This window comes from Thunnus thynnus, chromosome 10 (assembly GCF_963924715.1).
Source record: "Thunnus thynnus chromosome 10, fThuThy2.1, whole genome shotgun sequence".
Taxonomy (NCBI): Eukaryota; Metazoa; Chordata; class Actinopteri; order Scombriformes; family Scombridae; genus Thunnus; species Thunnus thynnus.
The window spans coordinates 26700590-26727211 of NC_089526.1; the positions used below are offsets into that span (position 1 = coordinate 26700590).

General features: G+C 40.8%; 1 protein-coding gene across 1 annotated transcript; it reads left to right on the forward strand.

The window, feature by feature from the left end:
* The first annotated feature begins 941 nt into the window (after nt 1–941).
* Nucleotides 942–26622, forward strand: emc2 (ER membrane protein complex subunit 2). Its single transcript, XM_067602298.1, has 11 exons — nt 942–1029; nt 1791–1904; nt 5657–5721; nt 6702–6787; nt 8536–8593; nt 13660–13745; nt 13989–14048; nt 17259–17340; nt 17595–17705; nt 19456–19560; nt 24969–26622. The coding sequence occupies exons 1-11, from the start codon at nt 990–992 to the stop codon at nt 25053–25055; spliced, it is 894 nt and encodes a 297-aa protein (XP_067458399.1). The 5' UTR covers nt 942–989; the 3' UTR covers nt 25056–26622.

A 26622-nucleotide genomic window follows, 5' to 3' on the forward strand; every position in this document is an offset into this window, starting at 1 on the left:
TCTCTTGTGCACTTGCACTTGCCCATTACTGATGATGCCTGGCTGTTTTACAATATCAGTGTCCCTCAGAAAAAAAACATCTCCTTGTTGCCCTTTCTCAGTAGAACATCGACAAAGTATGCATAACAGTAGCAATATGCAGTGAGCAGCACTGGATATGACATCAGATCTCTGAAATGTCTCTGTAAGCAAGTTTGTGCTGGAGTCCACATCAACAACTATGTAATGTGGTAAGAGAGAAGTGTGTAAGCATACACAGCAAGGGATGAGATCCACAGAGGCTCCTGAGGGAAATCAGGATAAAATGTTAGATGTGCTTGGAAAGCACATTTCATATTTTCAGAGGAAACTGATAGATTCTAGGCTCAGCCGTCTGTCCTACCCAATACTTAGGAGGCGAATTATATAAAAATGGAAATTGAGCATGAGAAGGACATCATCTGGATTATAAATGTCGACTACTAACCACCATGTTGCATATTGGTGAAGCGTGTAAGGGTATGTAAGAGTAGATTTATGGTACAAGTGGAATCACATTTGGCCCTTGTCTCAGCCAGAGCATCTGCAACTCAGGCTGGAAAGTCCATACGACCAGTCTCCACTCAAACTGCATGTAAGGCATGGACAAAACATTAAATAATGCTGGCTGATAAAAATATTTAAGCAAGAGACACCATGTCCATTATTACTATTATTACTACTACTACAGCAAGTATTATTATGATTATGATTATTATGATTATGGTTATGATTGTTATTATCGTTATTACTATTATTACTTATAATTATAATAATCGTACTATTATTATAATTATTATTATTGCCACCGATATAATAATAATAATAATAATAATAATAATAATAATAATAATAATAATAATAATAATAATAATAATAATAATAATTTATTATTATTATTATGTCAGGCCACGCCTGCCGCTGGCAAGTCGATGACGTAGGGCACGGCGTATGTTGTCAAAAAAGAAAAGATGGCGTCAGTATCAGAAATGTACGATGTGGGTTGGGAAGGTAAGACAAAAGATAAAATACATACCCTTCAAGTGTCATTGAAATATATTTTTATATTTTTAAGGCATTCGGGGCTCTCTTTATGTAAGAGGATGGGGGTCAGTCGTCGCTCTCCCAAAGTGGAAATACAAGCTAAGAAGTCAGCGGGTAAAGTGGGTAGCTAATGCTAGTTAGCAAGGTTAGCTTAACCTAACTGTATAATCCATACAGTCACTAATACCCGTTTAACAGCCGTCATTTGTAACGTTGCTGATGATGATGTGAAGTTATCGGTTGATGTAAAACGGAATGCGACGTCTATCTGTTTTGAGAGACCGCCAAACGTTTGGCTAACGTTAGCTGTAGCTACGTAGCAATAGGTGTCTGGCCCTGCAAAAGACATATTACACAATAATGATGAGTAATGCATTGCAAGCAATAGTAACGTTATTGCTGCTTGTGCACTAGAGTGCAAATACATAACCGTAGTAGTCTGAAGTTTTATTCGTTTCTCCGACAATCTAAATGTTGATTCAATTGAAGAATTAGTCATCTTCCCGTCATCCAGCGAAATCCAAATGTCGGAAAATGAATGAGCAGTTTTACTGCACATTACAGTAACATTATAACTTTATTACAACCCTGCTTTTCACACTCCCCTCCCTGTTTTACACAGCCCTATAGTTAAAGGTCCTGGCATGCTAAAGTGTGTTGAAAAGTGTTGTTGACGCTGATACCTTACTCAGATTACAGCTCTGATGGTTTAACTACTCTGTTCACAGAGATGAGAGACAAGCTGCGTAAATGGAGAGAAGATAACTGCAGAAATAGTGAACAAATTGTGGATGTTGGTGAAGAGCTCATCTGTGAACATGCATCTAAACTGGGTGATGACAGTAAGTGTATTGTTGTTTTCAAATGGCTCATTAAAAATGAGATAAGACAACACATATAAAATGCTCCTTTATGCAGTTGTCCTCATTTAATGTTGTAACATTAGAATTGGTTACTTTAATCTCTGAAGTAGAGAGAATTGCAGCCTTCATGACAAACAAAATGTAGATCTACCCTCCAATGGGAAAAACACATTAACTTTTGGGAGATTACTCAATGGGCAGCTTGACACTATTTACAGATAGACACAGTCAAGGTTGAAAAGCAAAGTCCTGAAATACAGAAGTGTTTATATAAAACAGATAATTAGGAAATTGGAGGGGGGAAGATAGAATACTTAACAACCTACATGAGTCTCATGTTTTACTTGTAGGACTCACATTTTAATGCTGTTGTTCAGCATCTGTTATGTGAAAACATCAGATTTCCAAATAGTCAGAGAAACAAAAAGTATGCACCCTGGTATTGTTTCAGTTGCAAAATCCTAACATACCACGGAGCATCTTTCCTGCATGGCTGCTGACAGCACTGTTAGCTGAAGAGTCAGTCACACTGCATGGTAGAGGAGGTTGTGTTGGAGATTCGGTTCAAAAGTAGTTTGAACCAGACCCACTTTCCCAACATTCAGCACTGCAGCTAAGAGTGTCAAGAGTCCTGTCCTCTGTTTCCAGTGTCCCTCTGTTCTATCACAGTTATGTATTTAGGTAATTTTGAGACAAGAGTCTGTAAAATTTTACAGCCTGTCAAGCTGTCACCCTGCGTCACTCTTTCTACAATGACGCAGCTAAAATAAAGGCAGTGATTTGACTGATAAAATGTGAGTCAACTCAGGGGCTTCTTGACTGATGATTCAAATCATTGACATTTATGGGACAGCCGTAGTAAAAGCAGAATATAACTTTGAAAGATGACTATATTATAGACACACTATGAGCAGGGGCAAAGTTAACAAGACTGTAATACACACTGTAATGGTGTGAAAGGTGCAATAGGAGGCATAGTCTGTTGCCTAGTAATAATAGTAATAATGCACTGAGTACAGTATGGTGTTGATTTCTTCAAAATTTTATTTTTGAGGCAGCAGTTAGTTCTATCTACCATAAACATATCAAAGGTCATGGTTTCCTTTATAACAGCATTACCCAATAAAGCTCTCCCTTTTCCCTAGTCATTATGATTCATACAGTCCTTAAAAGAAGCGGATAAACACTTAACATGCCATGGTTTTATTGAAACCAGCTCTTAAATTGGCTGTGAAATGAGATGGCAATTATCAAAACAAGAGTTGGAATCATAAAAGTCAAGAAAAACTCCAGGCATTTGTTTGTTTTGGCCTGTCAGTTTTTGGGTGGAGCTCGACTTTGTTATTCTTTGTCAATTAACAGGGGTGTTCATTTGGCTGAACACGTCCAGTTTTCTTGTCAAAGCTGGATGTCTAACATGTTGTATTAATTAATTGGCTTCTGTAGCCAAGTTTTTAAGTCAGCATGTTATAATGTTACAGTTGATTGAATGAAAAAAAATCTCTATAAACATGTAATTTTTTTTATAGCTAACCACCAAGCAAAACATGTTGAACGAATGGTGGTGCTTGTTAGAGACCCTGTTTACACTTGGTTTTAAAATGCATCTTGGGCAATCAGATCACTGGTGGACAGTGCTAAATACAAGTGTAAATGACCACCAAGAAGTATTTTGACCCGATCACTCAAACCACTTGCTGAGGTCGTCTGGGATGCATTTGACCACATATCCTTTGTAGTGTAAATGCTAATGTGTCCTGATGCATCTGTGACAAGGACGTTAACACACAGGTGTGAACAGTCTCAGTAGTTCACTTGTGTTCAGGTCACCAAAACGCATTTTAAAACCAAGTGTAAACAACCTCAGTGATGGCGTTCAACATGACTTACTTCACAGGTATAAAAATATAACTGAAATGTTCAGACTTGCTTGAGATTGGTTTTATGAATTTGAAAAAAATAAATAGTCAAAACATTTGACAGTTTTCCACCGTAATGTCACTGAGCATTGTGGAGTAGAAAGAAAGCAAAATACAGATGTCACATATTGGTTCAGTTTTTGATCAGACCAACTACAACCACTCTAAAACAACATGTACATATCAGTGTCACAGTAGTGGTAATAAGACATTTTCTTCATATAGCCAATTTAATTCCTAATATTAAAAACAAGCTGCAGATATGTGCAAGTGTTTACTTTTAGAAAGAGATATGAGGAGTCTTCTGGAGGACTCTGGGGTGAACATTTTCTTTGTCTTCCAAAAATAATTAGGTGAAATGTAAACACTAATTTTCTATGTGGTGAAAAGCTTCCTGATAGTCAGCAACAATATGTAAACATATCACTTATCCCTTAACATCACCCACTGATGAAATAACATTTTTATTGTGCTAATGTTGAAATTGATATATGCATATTTTTATTTTTTGTGAAAGCAGACACATTATGTTCTTAATCAGCCACGTGGAGCTTTCCAAACTCGCTCAGGCATGTGAACCACAGTAACTGTTAACACAGTCACACAGCTAAGAATGAGGGATGAAAAATACTTCAGCATGGCATTTACAGAAATGTTGGTTCTGCTGCTTTGGTTTTGTGTTTGAAGTATTTTAACAATGTTGGCAATCTTTTTTTTTCTCAAAAAAGTAGTGTTGCTCTAATTTAACCCCCAACTTGTGAGTCCATCCTGTTTTCCTCCATTACCTTCAAAGATCAGCTTTTCCATGTTTCATCTATAGTAGCACAGACTGTGAGCAAGACATCTAATAATGAGGAAAATTAATTATGGGTGGGGGCGGAGGGTCATTTTCAGATAGGTCAACTTCAGTTTGAAATTGAGAGGTGATTATAATAAATGTAACAACTTATTTTCCTAAATGATGTTACACTTAATTTCCTTTAATGTAACATTATTAGTGAAATTGAATTAGTAATTTACTACTGACTCACTGCGGGGAGATAAATAACATGGTTGTAAAGCCTTACACAAGGGCATTTACTTGAAATGTTTTTGCATCTGTGCTTATTATTATTGCAGTGCTGTCCAAGTATCTTGTATGTTTTCCATACAGAAAATAATAAATGTAGCATTTAGGGCTCGACCGATACCAGATTTTTTGGACTGGGGCCGATGCCGTTAGCGATATTAGGGAGTAAAAATTTCTGATATTGATATATCGGCTGATAATCTTTTTTTGCAATGTGACAAAGATATGTAATGGAGGCATGATATTTTTTACAGTTTAACAATAAACTTTATTGTATAAAATGACATCAGTGCACTGAAACAGTAAACAAAAAACATATGTACGTATATATTAAACTTGAATTAAGAAAATGGATCAAATCTACATAAAATGCTGCCTACATAACTATAAAAAATTCAAAAAAATTATCAGCACATATCGGACAACATATATGCCGATACTGATATATCTGTGTTAGGCCAATATCGGCCGTTAACATCGGCTGGCGAATATATCGTTCGGGCTTTAGTAGCATTACATGTTAATGTAATGGGAAAGTTCTTTGAATAGACTCTCAAGCTGTTGATTCACATCATGGAAGCTTGTTTGTGTGAGAAGAAAAAAACATGATGTGCAGCTGTTGGGGACAGGGTTTAAGTTGGTACGTCAAGTGTACAATTCAATATATCAATTTTTCATGCACTAGACACTGGAATGGAAAGGGCGTCAACACAGTCTCCTTTGTCTGTTTCTCTTTTGCCCAGTATGGATTATTTATGAGCAGGTGATGATCGCAGCGCTGGACTGCAGTCGGGATGACTTGGCTCTGGTAAGTTTTTACCGCGCTTCCTCACACACACCCAAGAGCTTCAAAAGCCATCGTTCACTCTCTCACAGCCATTCCTACTTTGCAGCACCCCCTCTGCCAAATGTGAAAATCTGATTTTTATTTGGCCAAATGGTATTACTCTGTCTGTACTTTGGAAAAACAATTTGCTGAGAGTTGGAATTAGAGGGTGTAGCAAATGAGTGGGGAAGCATGCTTCAAGTGTTAGCTGAACTTGGCCATCCTTTATGGAGTTCAACTGTTTTTTCCCTTAGGATTTATTTGCCATCCTAACGCTTAATTTGATGTTTTTGAGTTCATGTTTTGAAATATTCATAGCTCTTAAAATAGTCAAATCTACACGGTATGAAAAAAAAAAAAAAAGACCAGAGATCTTGGTAATTGAAATGGTTCATCTCCAATCAGTATGGATGTCACGACTCCCTTGGCAAAAAGAATGACTCATTGAGTACAGAGAAGGCAGACCTCAGTCATTAGAATTAGTTGTCTGTTGGCTATCCTCTCAGTCCTTCTGCCAAACTTTAAAAAAAGCAGCAGAAGGACGAGACTTCAGCCGATGGATAGTGCAAACAATTCGGGTCAGACTTTTCCATTTCATTCAGGATAATGCTGAATGTGATTATAACCATTCCTCACCTCTTTCACTCCAGAATGATAAAACAAATCTTTAGTTCTTTGTAGATAGGGAAAGAAAAAAAATGGCAGAGAGCATCCTCATTCTCCTTTTTATGGTAGTAAGTGTGGTTGCCCAAACACAGTAACCAGCAGATTTTCACATCTAAGACGGTTGGCCTGTTTCTGTATCTGTGTATTGAGTTTGTTTAGCTGAAACATTGAATCTGACATTTTCAAGACAGGTGGTTTGTATCTGTTGAAGTACGTGTGTGAGAGCAAGAGGATAAAATAAAGTTTAGTTACAGCCAACTATAATTGGTCTCTCTCCTCTGCCCACATCCTTGCAGACCTGTCTACAGGAACTGAGGAAGCAGTTTCCAGATAGCCACAGAGTGAAGCGATTATCGGGCATGAGGCTGGAAGCTTTGGAAAGGTAAGCACTAAGCACCAAAAGCTCAAAAGAGGAGGCAAAAAAAGCAAAGCCTCAGTGTTATGTATGGTACTTTGGGAGGCTTGGGGGCGAGAAACTGTTAGCAGATCTTAAGTGGTACAACGGTCTGGGCGTGTGTATGTACAGTATGTGTGTGGGGCAGGGTGTGTTTATGTTGGATCACCCAGCATTCCTTTGGAGAAGAGGGGAATGGAGAGAGGAAAGGTTCAGCACAGGGTAGTCCTGTGGCCCTTTAGCCTGAGTTAGGGATTCCCGGGAAGGAAGTGGTCAGATCCCACTGTTATTCTGGGGGTCCCTGGGTCTTTTCTGGTTTCTGTTTCTCTGTTGTTTCCCCACTTCTTGTACTTCTTGTCTGTCTGTTTTTTTTCTCCTTTTCCCGTCCCTATTCTCATGCTTTCTTTCCTGTCCTGTTTTGGTCTCTGTACAGTGAGTATGTCTTGGCCCTATAAATATTGACATGTCACCACAATCTCAACTTTGTTTCTCCCCTTTCCCTCAGTGATGTGTTTTATTTCTGAATCTGCAGTTTATTAAAAAAGCAAGAATGGAGAGTGTGAGCAACAAAGATAAACAGGGGGTATTTTAGTCTGTACTGAGCTGAAGTAAGGGTAATTCAATCTGTTTACTACCTCGCTCACATTCCCCACCCGGATCACCATTGCTGGTTTATCGGTTATGTCAGAGTTTATGTGATAATTGAGAGTGATTGCTTCGGCACTGTCAGATTAAATAAACGGCACCCTGGGATCTAATTGGCAGCAGACAGTGCTACACTTGAATGACACAGCTTCAAACAGCAAGGCCCTTCCCCTCCATGCACACATACACACACACACTTGGTTCCTAAATAAATAAAGCAAATCAAAGTGGCTCGTGAGTGGTTGCCTGGTGCCATCTGAAATCTCCCAAAGTGTGGCTGAGTAATAAAGTGAATGTGAGGGAAGCAGCAGCGCTGGAAGTGGGGCTGCTCAGTGCTAATGGGAACCAGAGTTACTTCTGTCTGTTGTAGTCTGTGGGCGGGACACGTTCTGATCACTGGACCCCGCCTTTGGCTGCTAAAACGTCAGCGTTGCAGATTGCCCCTAATACAAAAAAAGTTTTTAAAATCATCCTTCAGCGCCTGATTTGACATGACAAGTGAAGTGCACATGCCTCCTATTCCCAGATTTCTTTACCGTATGATTTGATATTTACAGCTCATAAATTTCCCCTTTAAACAGAATCATGTGGGCTCAGGCCAACAGTTTGAGGTGCTCTGTGTTGGATATTGTTGCTTATCGGGTTCATATGTGTGTATTGTGGTATTACATGTTGGCCGAGTCACAGTCAACTGAACCAACAACTTAGCTGCGGATCTGGACAGATGTAAAAGCAGCAATTAAATTTTGTTTAAAGGTGAATCAAACTGGATACAATCAAATGAAAATACAATCTTCAAAACAGTGTGTTTTGTTTGTATTGATTTCATGACTCACTGCAAAGTGATATAAGCCGCTCACAATGTCGGCCGTGTGACCAGCAACCTAAAATTAAATGAGTGTTTATTTCTTCCTTTAGATCACCACTGATTTCTGTACAGTCTCACTATAATCATAGAAACCTGCAACACTGTTTACAGAAACTTGATTACCTTGAACTGTGTTTGATTTCCCCACCACCTAATTTTACCCGACTGGGGACTGGGATTGGTTAAAAAACAAACTTATATTCTTTTCTCTTTCTCTCCGAAGGTACGACGACGCCAACAAGCACTACGATGCCATTCTCCAAGACGACCCCACCAATACGGTAAGGAAGAGAAGTAGGGAAAGTAAGGGAAAAATCCCTCCGCTTGTGGTCTCAGCTTTTTGGATGGCTTTAAATCTGCAGAGGCACTTTGGTGTTAGCGGTGTGAGTTTGCTAAGTTAAACTCCCCTTGGCCTCTCTGACCTCAACCACAGTGCTGATCAGCCTATCACCCACACAACTGAAAAGTGTTTAAGGGAGGGGGCTTGGTGGGTGGGGGGTGATTCATGGTCTTAGTTAGTGGCAGACATGTTTGGTGGAAGTAAAGCATAAATAAAGGTCTGGCCTTTGAAGATGGTGATTTACTGGACCTCTCAGACCCCCACCCTGAGTGAACAGGGCTGAGCTACTGCCCCACCTTCTCCATTGCGATCTGTTGGCTTCAGGTGCAAAGTCTACTGTGAGCTACGTTGGTAACGCTAACGAGCCTTAAATAACTCTTACTTTTCTGAAGCTCTCTCCTGGCTATCTTCTCTTCTCAATTTACTATTCATCTGTGTGAAATGACATGTATGTCTGGCCAGTGTTCTGCCAATCCCACACCACCAACTCAAAAGGCAAAACATAATGTACCTGCTGTTAATTGTTTCCATAAGGACGTGTGGCTATGCAAGAAAATAAATCTTTTAAAGGGTTTTCAAAAGAAACCATGACCTTATTTATTTTGGCTACACTCCTCCCCCCTTTCCCCAAAGATGTTCAACAACTTTCCTGTGCCATGCTGACATATGGATTGCTTTAGATGTATTAAACATTTTCTCTCAGCTGGCAGTGTGCTACAGAAACAGCATAGACATTTACGCTTTGGATGCCATGTGATTCTTAACATCGTCTGCTATTTACTACCGACAAACAGAGGCCTTTTTGAAAAAAACGTAACTAAACCTTACTTCACTCTGATGCACTCCACCCTGCTTGCACTCACTGTGGCATGGAGGAACAGCCTCCTCATCTTTATCTTGCCCTGTGGATAGCCACAGCTGCTGCCTCCCACCATGCCTTGCCTCATTCCCACCTCCTCTTTGTCAAGACCATCTCTGTTTATTTTATGCTTTTGTTACTGTTGGAAGTTTGGAAGTCATATTGGCAAGTCAGCCTTTAAAGCAAGGCATAGGATTGTTTTCATAGGCAGGTTCCCCAAGTTATTTAAGATTAAAAGAGTGCCTGGTTCACAGGATATACTTCTTTGCAAGGCAAGGGATGAATGTAAATCACAAAAAAAATGTGCATGAATTGTGAAAGCATTTTGCACTCAACCTGTAGGCTAAGAAGGCTGGAGAATAACGAGAATTTTCTTTTTATTGTCTCTGATCCAGTATGTAAATTTCAATGATGCTGATGCTACAGTGCTTAAACCGAATGCCACAGAACAACCAACTAGCAGATTGCCAACCAACATCATTATAATTTCTCAATCTTATGGTGTACGCATCTCTGGCGACACTAAAACAGCCATGACTAGCAAAAATATTTGTGTGATAGTCTGCTTTTCTAAATTATGCCGTAGGCCAGTTCCATGCCATGTCTGACAAGGAACCAACATTATGTATGGTTGGAGCGAATATTCTAAAAAGATTTAGTCCCAGTTATACTGTCCAAGACAAGATTGAAGTTAAAGCCACAAATCACGTTATTTTCTTGTAACACTGTCATTTTTATATACAAAGTGGGTTTTCTCCAGCAAATTTATGTTTAAGTAATTGGCATAATCTGCAACAAATTGCTTCACATTTATCCGCTGTTTTGACAATGGGAGTTGTAATTTCAGTGAATCCCAGGGCGCCTCCCCGACATGGCAGAGATCCTCTGGGGATTCCAGGGACATCCTCGGAAAGGGAATGGTCGGTTTCCTGGTCTCTGAATGCTGGATACTGCCACCCTAGCGAGCGTAGACTGTCAGTCAAACCTGGGGCCGGGAATGGAACAAAACAGACAAATAGGTCCTCTGTTCCTTGGATGTTAACCTTAAACCTTTTTCCCACAATCCCTGTCCTGCATGATTTGGGTGTAGTGGTGGAGTGTGCAGCAATGATACGATGCCATCATTTAGGTCACCTGTCTTAGTGCGAGGGCTATCTCCTCCCTTCATGTTCTCCAACATGCTCTTAAGAATCAGGCAGGGGATGGGCCTGAGAAATGGCGGAAAATTGGCGACCACAAGGAAGACTTGCGAGGCATCCCAGCATGCGAAGCAGAGATTGGAAACTGAGCTGTTGTAATTACAGGCTGTGGAATAGATGTGGTACCCATTAACCAAAATTGTTGAATCAACAAAAATTGCTCAAGGTTTTTTTGCCATGGCGGTGTCCAAAAATGTTTCTAACTCTTAGCCCTTCCATTGCTTGCTATGTTCCAATACCTACAGCAATGATCTGGCGAAATTCTTGTCTGCGTGCGTAAATGCATTTTTTTTCCACCTTTTTATTTCTTCATGTGAGTATTTTAGATTTTGCAATGACCACAACATTTGCATACAAGCATGTGCCAATTTATTATTTATTTAACATTAAGTGGACTCAATGATTGCGTTAATATTCTTCTCATTTTACCCCAATTGTTCAATATAAAAAGCTAGTATTTCTCAAATAAGCCACTGAGGTCATATAGGCGACTCCTGAGGTTGACCCACAATCATATGCAATTAGAGATTCATTGTAAGACAAGATTATATTTGTGTGGGTCAAGTGATCTGAAATTTGAAGCCCTAATTCAAATTTTTTTTGACCACAATAATATGAAATCTATTCACAAAAATAATGGAAGAGTTCAACTTAACAGATAATTAACACATAATTAAAAATATACACCTCCATTGCTGCTGTGTACGATGTAAACAAACCTTTAACAGGAACATTAATATTGTATAGACTCGCCTTTTGCTTTCTCTTCCTTTTTACCTCCATCCAATTTCAAGTATGTACATTGTGCTAGTTGTGCCACCCTTGTTGTGATGGTTGTTATTGTAAAGGCAGGTTGCAGTAGGTTATAGCAAAGAGTCAGGGGTGATGTAAATAATCCAGTCCTCACTCTTATGGTCTCCTCAGAGCGCTAATTAAAAAAGAATCACGACAACACTGCCAGGTTTTTCTGGATCATTAGTTAGAGAAAGGAGAAGAGAGAGGAGTGGTTTGGAATTGCTTCTCGTTTAATAAAGTGCTGTGTGACTCTATGGGCTACCAACTTCCATATGTTCCTTTGAGCCCCGAGTGGTTCTTTATCTGGGAAAAAAACTGTGTGAGAGGAGGGTGTGGTGATGGCGGCGGGAGCGCACAAGTGCAAAAATCCAAATTCAACATCACTGTAGTGTTTGTTTAATTTTTTTCTGCTTCCTTTTTTTTTTTTGGTATTGGATGATGAAAGATCCCACATGCTTGTAATTTAGTCTGAAGTGAGTATAAATTCCAGGATCTCATAGCATTAAGTTCTGGTGAAATGCACTGGATGTAAAATGGTGTGATCTTTGTTTTATATTCAGAAGGCAAAAAAAGGAAATAATGACTAGACCTTTTACTGCTCCCTGTAGCTTGATACAACTTCATAATGCATTTGAATAGTTTTATCTCAAATTGCTTTTAGACCATCCTGATACTAAACATGTTACAATCTTTCTTTTTATCATGAACATGTTATCCAGTTGTCTTTATGCTTTCTCCTCTGAGAGGCTAAAATTATGACCCAACTGATATTGGATTTTTGGAGTTGATGCTGATACCAATATTAGGGAGTAAAAAAGTCCAATATCGATATATCGGCCAATAATCTTATATATACAGAATATACACATAAACACACATTTTTTTGCAGTGATCCCTCAAATGTGGTTATCAAATACTTGTGACAAAGCTATGTAATGGAGGCACGATATTTTACAGTTAAACAATGAACTTTTTAAGTTTAACAGTAAACTTCACTGGGAATTTAATAATTATAAATTACTATAAATAAAAAAAGACATAGAACTAAAAGAACATATGTACGTATATATTAAACTTGAATTAAGAAAAAGGATCAAACACACACAAAATGCTGCCAACATAACTAAATTTTTTTTTAAATTATCGGAACATATCGGACAACATATACGCGGATCCCTATCTGTGATAGGCCAATATTGGTTGACCAATATATCAGTCGGTTTCTAGCTAAAATATTGCTTGTCTGTTCAACGATCAGTTCAGGCTACAGTGCCTCCACAGGTCCCTGTCCCAGCTTGATGGATAAGTGGATTTCTTGTGACGGCAGTGTCAGAGGAGTCCCAAATTTACAGCCCCCTAGACATGACTCATACACAGCCCTCAATGGCTTTGGTTATGAGTGCAGGAGAGGAAGCCCCACTCAATCAAGTGCCAGTCCATAAATAAAATAGGCTGTGGCAGGGCAGTGCACTTCTAATGGAGCGGCAGCCTCCCGTTAAGGTTTTCACTTACTACCAAGAGGAGGAGGAGGGTTGGGGCAGTAAAGCATTTGGAAAAGTCCGAGAAGCAGGGGTAATACTTTCTAATTCAGATTGATGAGAATCTAATCCACCTTAAGGTCACTTCAACATCAAAACGAAGCGGAAAGCAATTTTCAGCTGATGTAAGTTGGGCTGGTGCAGCTTTAAATGCGTGCCGTGTCGGCAGGAAGACAGGCGTTGGGGTTTGGGGGAGTGTGCCATTTTCCCCACTTGGTTAGGGGATGACTCACCACTTTATCTTAGCCACTGAGCTTATTCCAACTCCCAAACATTGACTCATAATGTGTGTGTCCATCTCCTGTTGGACATTGCCACTAACTATCTCTAATAATGTCTTGGTAGGCTTATATTAATATAAATGCACCAGTGATGAAGCAAATAACTTTATTTTTGTGCTTTTTTTCCCTTTTATGTACATGGCTGTTCTTGTAATGCGCTAAAGTGCTGATTCATCTCAAAGAAATTATTCAATCTCATCACCAATCCTGTGGTGCACTGAAAAGATACTAATGTAGACACTTAAACTCACAACTCGTACTCACTCATGCTCTCACCCCCTTTAGACAAACACTTTGAGCTGAGTTCCTAATCCTGTTTACTCTCTACTCTTCAGGCAGCAAGGAAGCGCAAGATCTCCATCCTGAAGGCCCAGGGGAAGAGTGCTGAAGCCATCCGGGAGCTCAATGAGTATTTGGAGCAGTGAGTGTTTCTACAAGAAGGGGAGAGGGTCAGGCACCCCCGCCCTCCCCCCCTCGGCTTTTATTTTAATTAAAAAAGTTTGCTTTCAGTTGAGCTGGCACAACTTGTGGTTTGGTTACAGTGCCAGCAAACTCTTAATACTAACTTGAAAACTGGAAGACTGTCATTATTGTTTTTCTAATAAGTAATATTACATTTTTTATGCTTGAAAAAGAGAACTTATTGTCATTTGTGTGTTTCCAGGTTTGTTGGGGACCAAGAAGCATGGCATGAGTTGTCAGAGCTCTACATCAACGAACACGAGTAAATAAACTTTTATAATTTAAGCAACAGTATGATCAGACCAAAACATATCTTAATAACCTTAATCTTAATAATAACAATAATCTGTTCGGCTAAACCCCAAGGATGATTTTAAAATCCTGATGGCTTTGAACACAAGTGTGACAAATTTTAATTTAGCCTCTAGAAAGGTTATTTATCACCATAAACAAAGTTTGGCAAGTATGATTCTGTATTCAGGATTACTGTGAGATGTGACAGGAAGGCCAAATGAACTCCATTATCTACTTTTCTGTCTGTTTTCCTATTCAATATAGTTTTCAACCAATAGCACACATTCTTTGTGGTTTTGCTTTAACCCACTTTTGCAATTACAACCCATTTAAGCCAATATACAACTGAAACAAGACCTTTCCACCAACACCAATAGAATTTGAAGCTTGCATCCTAAAATTAGTTCTCTTCGATTACAAGGTTTACCTAATAATATTAAGTAGTGTTAACTTTAAAACAGCAACTTTAAAAAAATAAGATCTCAACTGTTGTTTTACAGTTATTTTAGAGTGAACTGTTCCCCTGATGGTAGATTTTTTTTTTTTCATATAAAAGTTGCCAGAGACATTAGTAATCTGTTTCTAGTTAGGCGTCCATATGTTCAGGGAACAACTGTCAGTTTAACAGGGCTTCACATCAGACTGATGGCTTGATCTCCAGAAGGCCGTTAGATGGCCACAATGGAAGGCGGTGAGATGCCTAACTCAGCCAGGGGTCTGAATGGAGCCCTGTCCATGTTTGTCACATAAGAGTAGTTTAATAGGATTTCAGTCTTAAGCCCCCTCTCCTACATATGAGAGCAGAAAGACTCTCCGGCCTCCCACTGATATCTCAGTTGCCAAGGAGAATTGCCAGACAGACAAGAGCATTGTAAGAAAAAAATAATATTGTTTGTGTCACCTTTTATCCCTCCTTAATTGTCTTGGGCTCAGAAGTTAGTGAAGCAGTGTCTGTAGTTGAACTATGGTTTGTATGTGTGTGAGAGCACACTGACTCTATGGCTGCTTGGTTGCTCCGGTACGAGGGCAGCGGCAGCAGGAATGTGTAGCATAGTGAGAAGGCTACTTATTGGATATTTCATGCTTTTGTCTGGGAGGCTTTATTGCTGTAGTAGCCAGAGGAAATCCAGGGGTGAGCGGATTATCTCCCAGCTTATCCCAACACTTCTAATATCACACCATTCACTCCCACAGCCCCTTATCTACAGGCGTGTCAATGTCTTTTCTTTGTTTTCTTTATTTTGGGTTACAAACTCCCTGTTTCCCCTCCTCCTCCTCTTCCGGATAGTCCGGCATTATCGCCACTCTTTTCCAGACGGATAGAGCAAGAGGCAGAGAGAGAGAGCACTTGCTGTGAAATTCCCAGGAGAAGGTGGTGGCACTTTTCTCCCCCCCCCCACCCCAGCCAGAGAAAACAGAGGCTGATGGAGAAACAAGGAGGAGAAATAAACTCTCCTCCCTCACTGCGCAACGTGGGAGCTAAAAATAAACAAAGCTCTCTGCGCTACCATTGTTGGGGTTGCAGCAAGCATCAGTGTTAACACATTAAAAACGCAATTAATAGCCTCTGAGTTGACACTGTTAAAACAATCCTTATACCAGCGGTGTTTAGACTGGAGATTGTTTTGTGCGTCTGTAAGTATTGCACGGAGCCACTCACAGAATCTACTGTTGGCTTCAATCTGACCCAGCTTATGAGACTGTTCAATAAAATTGGACTGGTCATCCAAAATCACTGGATAAATAGTAATAATTTTTTCAAAAATACTTTTCACAGTCTGAATCCATATATGCAGTCAGAATGTGGTATTGAAACGGGGGAAAGCCACTGCTGATGGTTTTACTAACCTCCAAAAGAAACAAATACGATTCTTACAGTCTCACACATAATGGTGGCTACAACCTTGATCAGGCGCTGTGGTATTGAATGAGCTTAGGAAGAGCCATGGAGAGTAGCTTGGTGAGATGGCTTAGAGGAAGAGTAGAAGAGGTAATGGTCTGGCCCTGGTACAAGATTCTGGTTGATGGCTGATGGAACGGGTTCTGTTGCAGGCCACGGCCACTGCACGAGCACATCTGAAAGTCTTTATGGAGAGGAAGTGGTAATTGTAAGCAGCCCCCAACCTTCCAAGCCCTCTGATCTCCCTCTCTACACAACCCCTTCCCCCTGTTTATTTCTTTCTTTCTCTGTCCCCACCTTCCTTTCCCTCCTGTGCTGTTAATCTTTCAGCTAGTTACCATGGCGGACTTTAAATAGACTGATAGGTTCTTCATGTTGTGGCGGGAAACATTTGGACCATTTGGTTCCCACAAAAAACTCTGCATCTGAGCATTTCCCCCTTTCTTGTAAGCAGTGAAATTACTCCCTATCTTTCCCAGTGTAAAGGCCTATTGACGCAAGCAGGGGTCTGTTTACTTTTTTCTTTTAACTGATAAGGTACGTTCAGAAATGCATATAATCTGGCAAAGCAGCATAATAAACAACATTGCTAAAGGGGTGAAAGCTTGGCTACAAAAAAACAACCTTAATGTTCAATTTGTTCAGACGTGCTGATTTTGTAGGTCTGCTTGTGCGTCGGTCTTTCTGTGTTGGCTTCTATTTTGTTAGGTGTACAGACGTTTTATGGCTTTGTGTTCAATGATATACTGTATCTTAGCTCGTCTTGGCCTGGTCTCGTGAAGGGGAAACTGTGTATTAGAAGTGGAGTGGCAGCAGATTAGTGTGAGGTCAACAGCTCAGCAGTCTGCTGCTGAGAAGTGATCTCATCTGAGTATAGGCACAGTGTGCCAGCTCATACTGTAGTGCTGACCTCAGGAAGGTAGTTAACTACACATTAAAGGCTGAAAAAACACACAAACGGACAAGATTGATTCTCAGTGTCCCCAAAGGAGGGAGAATCACCACATTAGATAGGCTTTTACCTTTGCCAACTGTCTGGACTGAGTAACCTTTACTGTAAGCCTGTAAATAAACTTCATGTCATGTGGTGGATCTGTGCAACATAGGCTGTAAGTCCATTGCATGTAAACCAAACCATGCCTGCTGTAGTTTTCAATTCAAATTTATACCTGTAAATTTATTGGGCATAGATGTTGTACTTCACAGTTCATGAAGCTAAAGGATGACACATCCACAGCTGTATCAATCGGCTCACTGTTTTCCTTGTGATTTCCACAGCTATGGAAAAGCTGCGTTTTGTCTGGAGGAGCTGATGATGACCAATCCTCACAATCACTTGTACTGTGAGCAGTACGCTGAGGTAGGTACCCGCCTGGATGTCCGTCATCAAGCAGGGGGGCAAAGTGGAATAAATGTTAGCTCTATGTGAATGGTGCCTCTCTCTAACACTGAGAGACACTGACACACACTTAACGTCATTGGGAATATAGCCTCACGAAAGGAGAAATGTTTACACAGGGTTGTCATGTATTGCTTATTCAGATGTCATGCTGTCATTGCTTGAGCTGCCCTTTAGCACAGCTTATTGGCCGTGTTTAATGCCTCCTCACACAGGTGAAGTACACTCAGGGGGGGCTGGAAAACCTGGAGCTGTCCAGAAAGTATTTTGCCCAGGCGCTGAGGCTGAACAACCGAAACATGAGGGCATTGTTTGGTCTGTACATGGTGAGTACTGCTTTGCATGAAGAGAGTGGGAAAGAGAGAGAGAGAGAGAAAGAAAAAAAACAGAAGAACCTTTTTTGTAACCCTGTGGTTTGTCAAGGTTGAGGCTGGCCACTGTGTGTGTCAAGGAAGACTAGCGTGTGTGTGTGTGTGTGTGTGTGTGTGTTTTTGGGGGGAGCAAAGAAGGGGCTCTCAGACAGGTCAGTTCACTGCTGACTCAGACGGTGAACTCCAGCATCGGAAAGTCTGCCCCTCTGGAGCGCTTTATTTTAGTAATAATACCCCTTTGGTGAGACCTTTTTTTATGTTTATGACTTAAATAAATAAAGTAGTCGCAGAGCGAAAAAGAGAAAAGCGCAAGAGAGAGAGCAGTAGAACCGCTGCTAGCATTTTGTCACTGGCAAATTATCCAACCAGGTGCCAGTTTGATTGTAGTCCTGGCCGAACAACCCTTTCATCTATGTATTTGTTTAAACAGGATGTTGTCTGCTAGCGCCAATGCATCATTTGTAAGTGAGACCTGACATAAGAACACAAACGAAGCAGCGCATGGAATAAAAGGTGGAGAGGGGAAGCAGGTCTTACACAGAGAGCCCCAGTGTTTTCCTGTATGCAGCACTGGGATTCCTCAGGTAGTCCAAACACCTCATAGCAGCGGAGAGCTCATACCCTCTGAAACCGCTCAGAGGTGTAGGCAGCGAGTACAGGAGGAGCACGGCAGGGTCACACTGAGACGTTCGCTTCTGTTAACTTTCAAGTTCGTCTGGAGACAGCAGGCTCTGTACGGTTTCCTGACAAGTCAAGTCATCCAGCGACACTTGGGTCTTTAATGGGTACTTCAGTTGGGAGTATATTCTTTATCAGTCACAGATCGGTCTGAGGTTGTGTTTTGCAGATTGTCAGCTAGTCTCGTTGGGCCAGATCTTGACAGGTGCAATAAGTTCAGTGAAAGGGCAGGAAACTTTCACCATCTTTCACCAGCTTAGACAGTTCCTCAGAAGACCTGGTAGCACTGACCACAGTTGGGTTGTGGGTTAGTTACTCACAACACTTTTGTGGGGATTCCCCTCCATAATGGTGCACACTGTTATTCGGGGATAGCCTGTCTGAGTTGACATCATCCAAACTGAGGTTTCTCTTGAGTTTAAAAAAAAAAAAAAAGAAATAAAGAAAATGCTTACTAAAAAATACAGAAGCCAAACCGTTTCTTAGAAAAAAGAGGGCCAGGTTGATTGGTGTGTAGTTAAAGTTTCAGCACGCTGGTAGGGAGCGCTTTGAAGTGCAGGCAGGGGTAAGCCCTCTGGGGTTTGCTGTGTGGAGATGATGGCAGGAACATGGGAAAGACATGGGATTTGTGGTTCGGAGGGGAGCTGTCAGGACAGGCACAGACCGTGATTCACACGACGCTCCTCTCACTGCACGGCGGGTTTTTTCGAAGACATACAAGGTCCTTTCATCGCCGGGAATCGATGGTGTTGGAGAAATTAGGCCCCGTTAAGTGACAATTTACGTATGAGGCATTAAAACACTCACTTTTTCCTCCCCATAAATGATTTCTCCTGTGTCATCAGGCCAAGGTCTGTTTTTTCTCTTCATTCTGCCACAATGACTAGTGGAGTGGTAGATGGTAAGAGTGGTTGCACATTCATCTCAATTACACTTTTATTGCTGTTTCACCAAGTTTTGATATAAGAACACCCCTTCCCCTCTTCTCTTCTTTGCTTCTTCCTCCCGTTCTCTGTTTTTCCTCTAGTCTGCAAGCCACATTGCTGCCAGCCCAAAGGTTAGTGCCAAGGTGAAGAAGGACAATATGAAGTATGCTGCTTGGGCTGCCACTCAAATAAATAGAGCCTATAAGGTGGGTAACTGTAAGAATATGTACTTGTACTATATATTTTATTCATGCAACCGTCCTCATTACTCTCATTACTTTTGCCGCCACATTTTCTGTGTCTGTCTTCTATTGAAAAACATCTTTTTACTTGTTCCCACATATTCCTTTATTCAACCAGTGGCTTAAACCCACCAATCGCATTATCTTATGATTCTTCTGTTGTTTTTTTTAGCTTTCATGGGGTATTTGCACACAATATCCAGACATCCAGAAATCCCCTTCATTTGCATAGTATGTGAAAAGTATTCATCACCACCAAATGACCCCTGAATGCACAGCAGTCCCGAAGGATGCATTTGACTTGCAGTGTTGTAATAACAACCCTGGTGTCTCTCAGTATGTCTGGGTACATTTACTGTTAATGTGTTGACTTAAGGCCACAATGTCTGCTAAGACTTTATCCCACACCCTGACTTCACAGATGAGCTTCTCCCAGAGCCACAAGCTGAATCTCCCAGGACAACAATCATGCTAGACAATAGAAGAGGAGAGTCGACTATTTAAATGGTTCTCAAAGTGGGATTCAGTGAACCTCAAGTTCCTTTGAACTGAATCTACGAGGTCCCCAGAAAAATCTAAAGCCTAATATTAAATTTTAGTGTTGCAGCATTTTTAAAAAAGTTCAACATTCAATATAGAATCAATAAACGCAAATATTTTGCCAGATATGTGTCCCTGAAATTTAATCTGATTACTGTGGTCAGAGAACAGAAGTGTGTCCATTTGAGGAAGTGTGTCATTTGGGCTCCACCTTTGACCATACAAATAGTAAGGAAGTGGGCAAACAAGAGATAAAGGGTGGAAGTTTGTGTGCATGCATGCCTTCCCATATATTAGTATCTGCACATGCATGCAAATCAAAGAGGGGAAAAAGTGAGGAATCGCTCAGATGGTATCACTAACTGGTTTATGCCGTTGTCATGGCAATGTAAGTATAAAAGCATTTTTAAAGAAATCTTATTTGCCATACGGGGCCATATGTGTTGCTTATTTGGGCATCGACAGTTAAAGATGTAATAAGCGGTTCCTTGCTCAGCATGTGTGGGTCCTGTTGAGAGAGAGGCTCCCCGCTGAGCCTCTAAAGACCTCGTCTCACCACACTCGGATCCCCTTGCCTTAGGGACACATTTCACATATTGAGCGCTCAGACAAGTTTGAGACTTCTGTTGGAAAAAAGTTTGCATGCGAGTGACACGGCGAATGGCTGTTTTCCTTTACGTATTTTGTAGATGCATCATGGAATAGCTCTGAGCTTCTACTTGTTCTTTTAAGTTTGTGAGTCAAAGTGAAGTGTAGTGTCACGACTGAAGTGGTTAGTGTGCTTTTTGTAGGCTAACTCTTAATATGCAGAGATATCTTCTTCATAAAAAGAAAAATGTAGAGGTGGTTGTCAAGAAAACTAGTCAATCTAATGTCTCCATTGATGTCAAGTCCACATGCTTGTCACTTTGATCAAGATGCTTGCTGACCTTACCTCACTGTCTTAGACAGTCTTTGATCCTAGCAGGGGACAAGATGTATATCTCAAAGTGCTAACTTTTAATCATAAATCAGGGCCCAAAACAGGAAGAGGGTCAAAGTTTGGAAGAAAAGCTAATCATATTTGGAAGGAACTTGGAATTGTCCAAATATCTCAATAAGCTGAGCGAAGGGTCGGAGGCATCAGGCTTTGACAGGGTGGAGGAATTTGAGTAGTAGGGGCAAGTTAAAAAGGTTCAGACAACAAAGACCCTTCAGTTCCTGCCAAAATCTTCTTAAAAATCTCCAAATGAGTCCTCTTTTCTGTTCCAAGTGTGTTGTGACTGACTGTTTGTAGATTTGTAGATTTCAAACTGGTTATGAATTCATAGAATGTACAGTATTTTTGTACATCAAACAAGCTTTGAAACAGACCAATAACATGTGACTCCATCTGAAACTTCTTACAGCGATTAGACAGTAGCGTAACCAGTAGTGTAGCACATGTTTTCCTTGCTTAAATATTTTCTTTATGGCCAAGGAGGTGTGGGAGAGGTTTAAGCCACAGACGCAGAACACACATCTGTGTTTGGTGATGCTGTCTGTAATGAATCAAATAGATAGCAATTTGGTACCCAAACACTGCCTTACATGTGTCTTAAACAGTTCAATATATACTTTTTTATATAGACATTGAGACAACATAGAGTTCAGTTGTCAACTTACACAACTTATTGATTTCTGATTTCAACACTTATGCACCAATCATATTTCGTGAAACATTTTTATTTTTTCCTTTCCTTGAATAGATTAACAAGACTGAAGTTCCATCATATCTGTGTCTGTGATATGATAGGTAGACCTTGCTCTTGCAGCCCAGAGGAAAATAGTTTTGAGTGAGTTGTTCTAATGACAGACTGAAATACTTGAGCTACTCTTAAAGGCCAGTGGACAAAGCTTAAGTGTTAAAAAGTGTGACTGTACACGGTTTTGTCTCCCTGGTGATGATGAGACACCTCAGTCAGTCACACCTTTGTCCTCCAGGGAACATGAGGTGAGCTGCCTCCCGCCCCTCTGCTTCTGCCCTGGTCCACAACCTCTTGTATTTGTTTAAGTTGCCTGGTAATAGTCGGGCTTGCGCTGGGACTTGAACTCAGCTGTGAGCGTGTGTATGTACAGTATGTGTATGCAAGCCTGGCACCACACACTTGTGCTTGTAGATGTTTTTTTTTTTGTTGCTGTGTGAGACAAGTTAAATGACAAGGTGTAAGGTTGCCTCCTTTATTTTTTCCCTCCTCACCTCCAGTTAAATGACTTCAGAGATCTTTAAAAGGGAGCGGCGGTGTGGGCCTCTGTCAGACAGCTGCAGGCTGCTGTGGGCTTGTGCTGGCTGATTGATGGCCCCTTTAAAGCGCTGCTCGTGTCAGTCGTCCACTTTTATTAGGCCCCGGTACCTGGTGATTGTCATACCTCAGTGTGAGAAAAAGGTGGGCAGGTGAGTGCAAGTGGGAGCAGACGTCAGCGAGAGGTCATGACTGACTGGGGCCCGTTTTTGAAAAAAGATTGTAATTACTTTGGTGGGGTCAGTTGACATGTAAAAAAAAAAAAAAAAAAAACCTGGAGATGTGTGGATTGAAGGTGCAAAGGGCTTGAAAGCAGACCTACATGGCCTGCCCTCCTGCCCTAACTCTCTAAACAGATTCTCTGATTAGCTCCTCTGTCACGGACCACGAGCTCCCGCTGCGTCATGACTCTATTATCAGATGCTCTAAATAGATGTGGAGCTGTCTGGTCTGCTCCTACTGTTGGAGAACAGGGCAGGAGTTAATGTGGTGGTCTCACCTCAGGCTGAGGAGATAATTGACTACCGGGCCCGGGGTAATGGCGCATTAGGCAGCAAGGCAGCAATGAAATGCACTGATCATTATAGCTACCCCACACACACACCCTAAATCTAGAGGAATGAGTCACACTTGGGAATTACGTCGCTAGTCATACACCTTAGTCAACTGCCCTAAGTTTGAGTTTGGCAAAAGAGGAAGGAAAAAACTTTGGCCATGGAAACAGAGTATAGGCTACAGTTAGTTCCTGTTTGTTGAAGCCTGAGCAGGACCACAGGTTTTTTAAGTAATAAATGCCTCACATCATTAAAAGCAGCGTTTTATGTTAAGTATAACTGTAGGCTTTGAGTATAACTGTATGTTTTGGTGTGTTATTCAACAAATAGATATAGTGGTAGTGGACTGTATGTGGTTTTGGAGGAAAGCCAAGATGGTCTTAGTGAGGGCACAAGACTTCAATTTCTTCTGCCAACTGTGTTTCAAGCATTGAAATGATTGTTTACAGAGTGTGTGTGTGTGTGTGTGTGTGTGTGCGTGTGCGTGTGCGCGCGCGTTTATTTGTATGCGTGTGCCTGTGCTTCTGTCTGATCAAGTGTGCACACTGTCTCGGGGGGCTCATCTCTCACCTTGGAGGACATACAGAGTGTGCTCTCTTGTCCAGAGGCAGCATTGCTATGTGGTTGAAACAGTATCCCCTGCCTGTGTTTGACTCAGGATAATGGTGTTTTCATGATTTAATTGAAAGGGCCCTGCAATGCTGCTGCCTCCTCCCTGTTTTTTGTTGTCCGGCTGTGCTGTAGTTGTTGCTGACATATCTGCAGTACTTCCACACAGCAGCAGTTGTGCCTTGGATTGTGATATGCTGCCTCTGTCAGTCTAAACAGCAATTATTTGTGGGATTGTAGTTAAAGAGGTTTTGAAATTGAATGGGGTGTATTGGCTTCATTGCTGTCTGCCACAGTGTCTTTTTTGAGACCACCACTAGGAGTCTCCATAGCTAGGAATTTTCTAATCACTTCGGGGGGCTTTAATTTGTAATTTTTGAACAGTTTTGTTCTTATATTGTGTTTTTTTAAAAAAAAAAAATCACATTATGAGATATTCGCTATTTTCCCTCATCTTACATCTTCGTAGTCAATGTTTCAAAATAAATGCCATTTAAATGATAATAATCTAAATAAAATAATAATTTCTTTATTTTTAATAAAGAAAATAGGGATGGAAATGTATGTTGGATGCTCAGTTGGTTATTTGGTCAGTCTGCCACTTTGGTCCAGACTGAAATATCTCAACCACATGTGATTGAACCACTGTTCATATCTTATATTGTAACTCGCACCAGTTTGACATAAACTGCATAGTATAGTTTAAAATTCTTTCAGAAAGCTTGATAACCCATAAAGGTGGGTGAAGTGAGGTTAATTGGACTGACCTTTTATTATTTCCCTCGTCCCCTGCCCAAGGTTAAGGAAGTTGTCTTTCTCATTGGTATTTTTTGAGGGGACGCCCCTGTCTGTTGGGCAGTTTAATTGGGTAGAAAAAGGGTGTGCATGTACAGTATGTGCACGCATGAGTGATCTTGTATGTGTTTATGGATTATAATCTGCGGCACTTCCTGTGAAACCCTGTGGACACAGTGCAGAAATTAGAGTGTTATGTACTCCTGTACTAGAGGCCATGGAAGTGGACTAATCATGTGGGCATCCTGTCTCGGAGCTCACACACACACACACAGAATTAAAATGGCATTTATTGAGCAGTTGAGGAAAAACCCTCCAATTCGAGGCATTATTTTACTTTGCATGACCTGTTGTCTCTGATTATTTGTGCTTCTAGCTTTGCAGATTTTGCGACAGGGATGTTTTTGCTGTCTGTGAATCGTGGTAGGGGTGGATGAGATTATCACGGCCTTTGTGAGGCTTTGCTCAAGTGCGTTTGGCTCTCTATAACTTTAGCTGGCGAAGAGACGTAATGAGCTGATGTTCTCTTTTCCCCTCCCATCCTCTCTCTCTCTTTCATTCTCCATCCCACTCTATGTCTTCCTGCCTTTCACCTTTCTTCTCTGACATGCAGCTGGCCGGTCGTGGGACCAAGGAGAACAAATGCTCCGTGAAGGCAGTGGAGGAGATGCTGGAGTCCATGCAGATCACCATGTCCTAGATACCCTGGTCCACGCCTTCCTTATTCCCTCCCGATGACACACACAGTCTCTTGGAGCAACATGGCAGCTCAAATAGCCTTGCAATGTGACCAGAACCGGATCTTAATCTGAATTTTTTTTTTTTTTTTTTTTTTTTTTTAAATCCCTTCAAGTTTGGTTCCGTAATTGATTGAACTTGACATGGACAATGGAAGACATTTGTTTCCCTCAAGTGCAAAGATTTCCTCACCCATCTGGAATCTACAGCAGCAAACTCCAAGTACCCCAACACGTTCTAAATACAGTAGTATTAACCCAGCTTCCCACAAACTGGACTATCATATCCAACCCCAGTCCATGCTGTCTTTTAGGTTGAACTGATTTCACTAATTACCACATTAAGGCTATAACCATGTGACCAGGAAATATGACAAACTGTACAGTTAATGCTATTTATAAAGACTGTGGAGATCCCACCTGTCTGCACTAAGGTCCTATGCTGTTTCCTCACTATCTGTAGATGAACATCTTTGTCTAATAAAATTTTTTTGTCAAATCTATCAAATGTCTTAATAAAAGTAGAACTGATTGCAGAGTTGAAAATAAATTTTCTTCTTTGGTGTTTGCAGCTAAGTATGTAGGAGCAGAGTTAGTTGGTTGTTTTTTTGGATTCCATGTTCTCTAGCAGTGACACTTACTGATCAATTCTAACTTGTTATAATTATCCTGGGGAAGGATGAGGGACATTTGTCATTATGAAGGCAGCAGTGGTAACAGCAGGAGCATAAAGAAGGGCCTCTTCTTTCCCAGTGATTCCAGCTGGGAAATCCTGCCTTTGAATTACCCCGGACAGCAGCTGAACCAACTTCAGCACACTGAAGAACACCTCTGTCATTTTAGTTTAGAGAGCCTCTGAGAATGCTGCCAGTAATTAACACGCCACAAGTTGGAAAGAAAAGAAAAATTCTTTTCATGAATCTGGGAACATTCATGACAGGCGGGGAAGAAAGACATCTTAGTGCTGTGAGAGGCAGCCCTGGTTTCCTCTGCCGTTAAAGCAGTACACTCAGTTCACTTGGTTCTGTATTTGTTGAATCTGAATTGATCCAAATGAACATCTTAAGTTGTCACTCAGCCGTGCAGGGTCAGCTGTTACTTCCATTTCTTTTGTTTATTAAGTCACGGCAATTGTCTCATAATTTCACTCTTTGACTGATGGAAAAGTTGAGTGTGGAGTTTATGGTCTTTTTGGACAGCTTTTAAATTGAGAGAGGTCACCAGCTCAAAGCTGGGAGTGTGGAAAGCCATTTTCTCAAGTTTTTAATACTCTTTGGCCTTGGTCAGTGGATGAATGTGTCTGCATTTGATTTGCCTCACCAATCTGGCGGAACCAATGAAAGCCAGGGGACGTTTGAGCATAAACTGACTTGAGTTATTTTTACAGGAAAAGGTCTGAGGCTAAAAGAAGCTTTTTTGAGGAGTTACTTGGTGAAGCAGAGTAATTCATTTTTCTTGAAGTTCCCATGTAAACATTTCTGTACTTGCAAAAGTCATCTATGAACTTTAATAAATAAATGTGGTCAATCA

Coding starts and splice junctions, on each gene's coding strand:
- emc2 (XM_067602298.1), top strand. CDS start 990: ATGGCGTCAGTATCAGAAATGTACGATGTGGGTTGGGAAG. Junction 5,722..6,701: donor GTCGGGATGACTTGGCTCTG/GTAAGTTTTTAC, acceptor ACATCCTTGCAG/ACCTGTCTACAGGAACTGAG. Junction 17,341..17,594: donor ACTGTGAGCAGTACGCTGAG/GTAGGTACCCGC, acceptor CTCCTCACACAG/GTGAAGTACACTCAGGGGGG.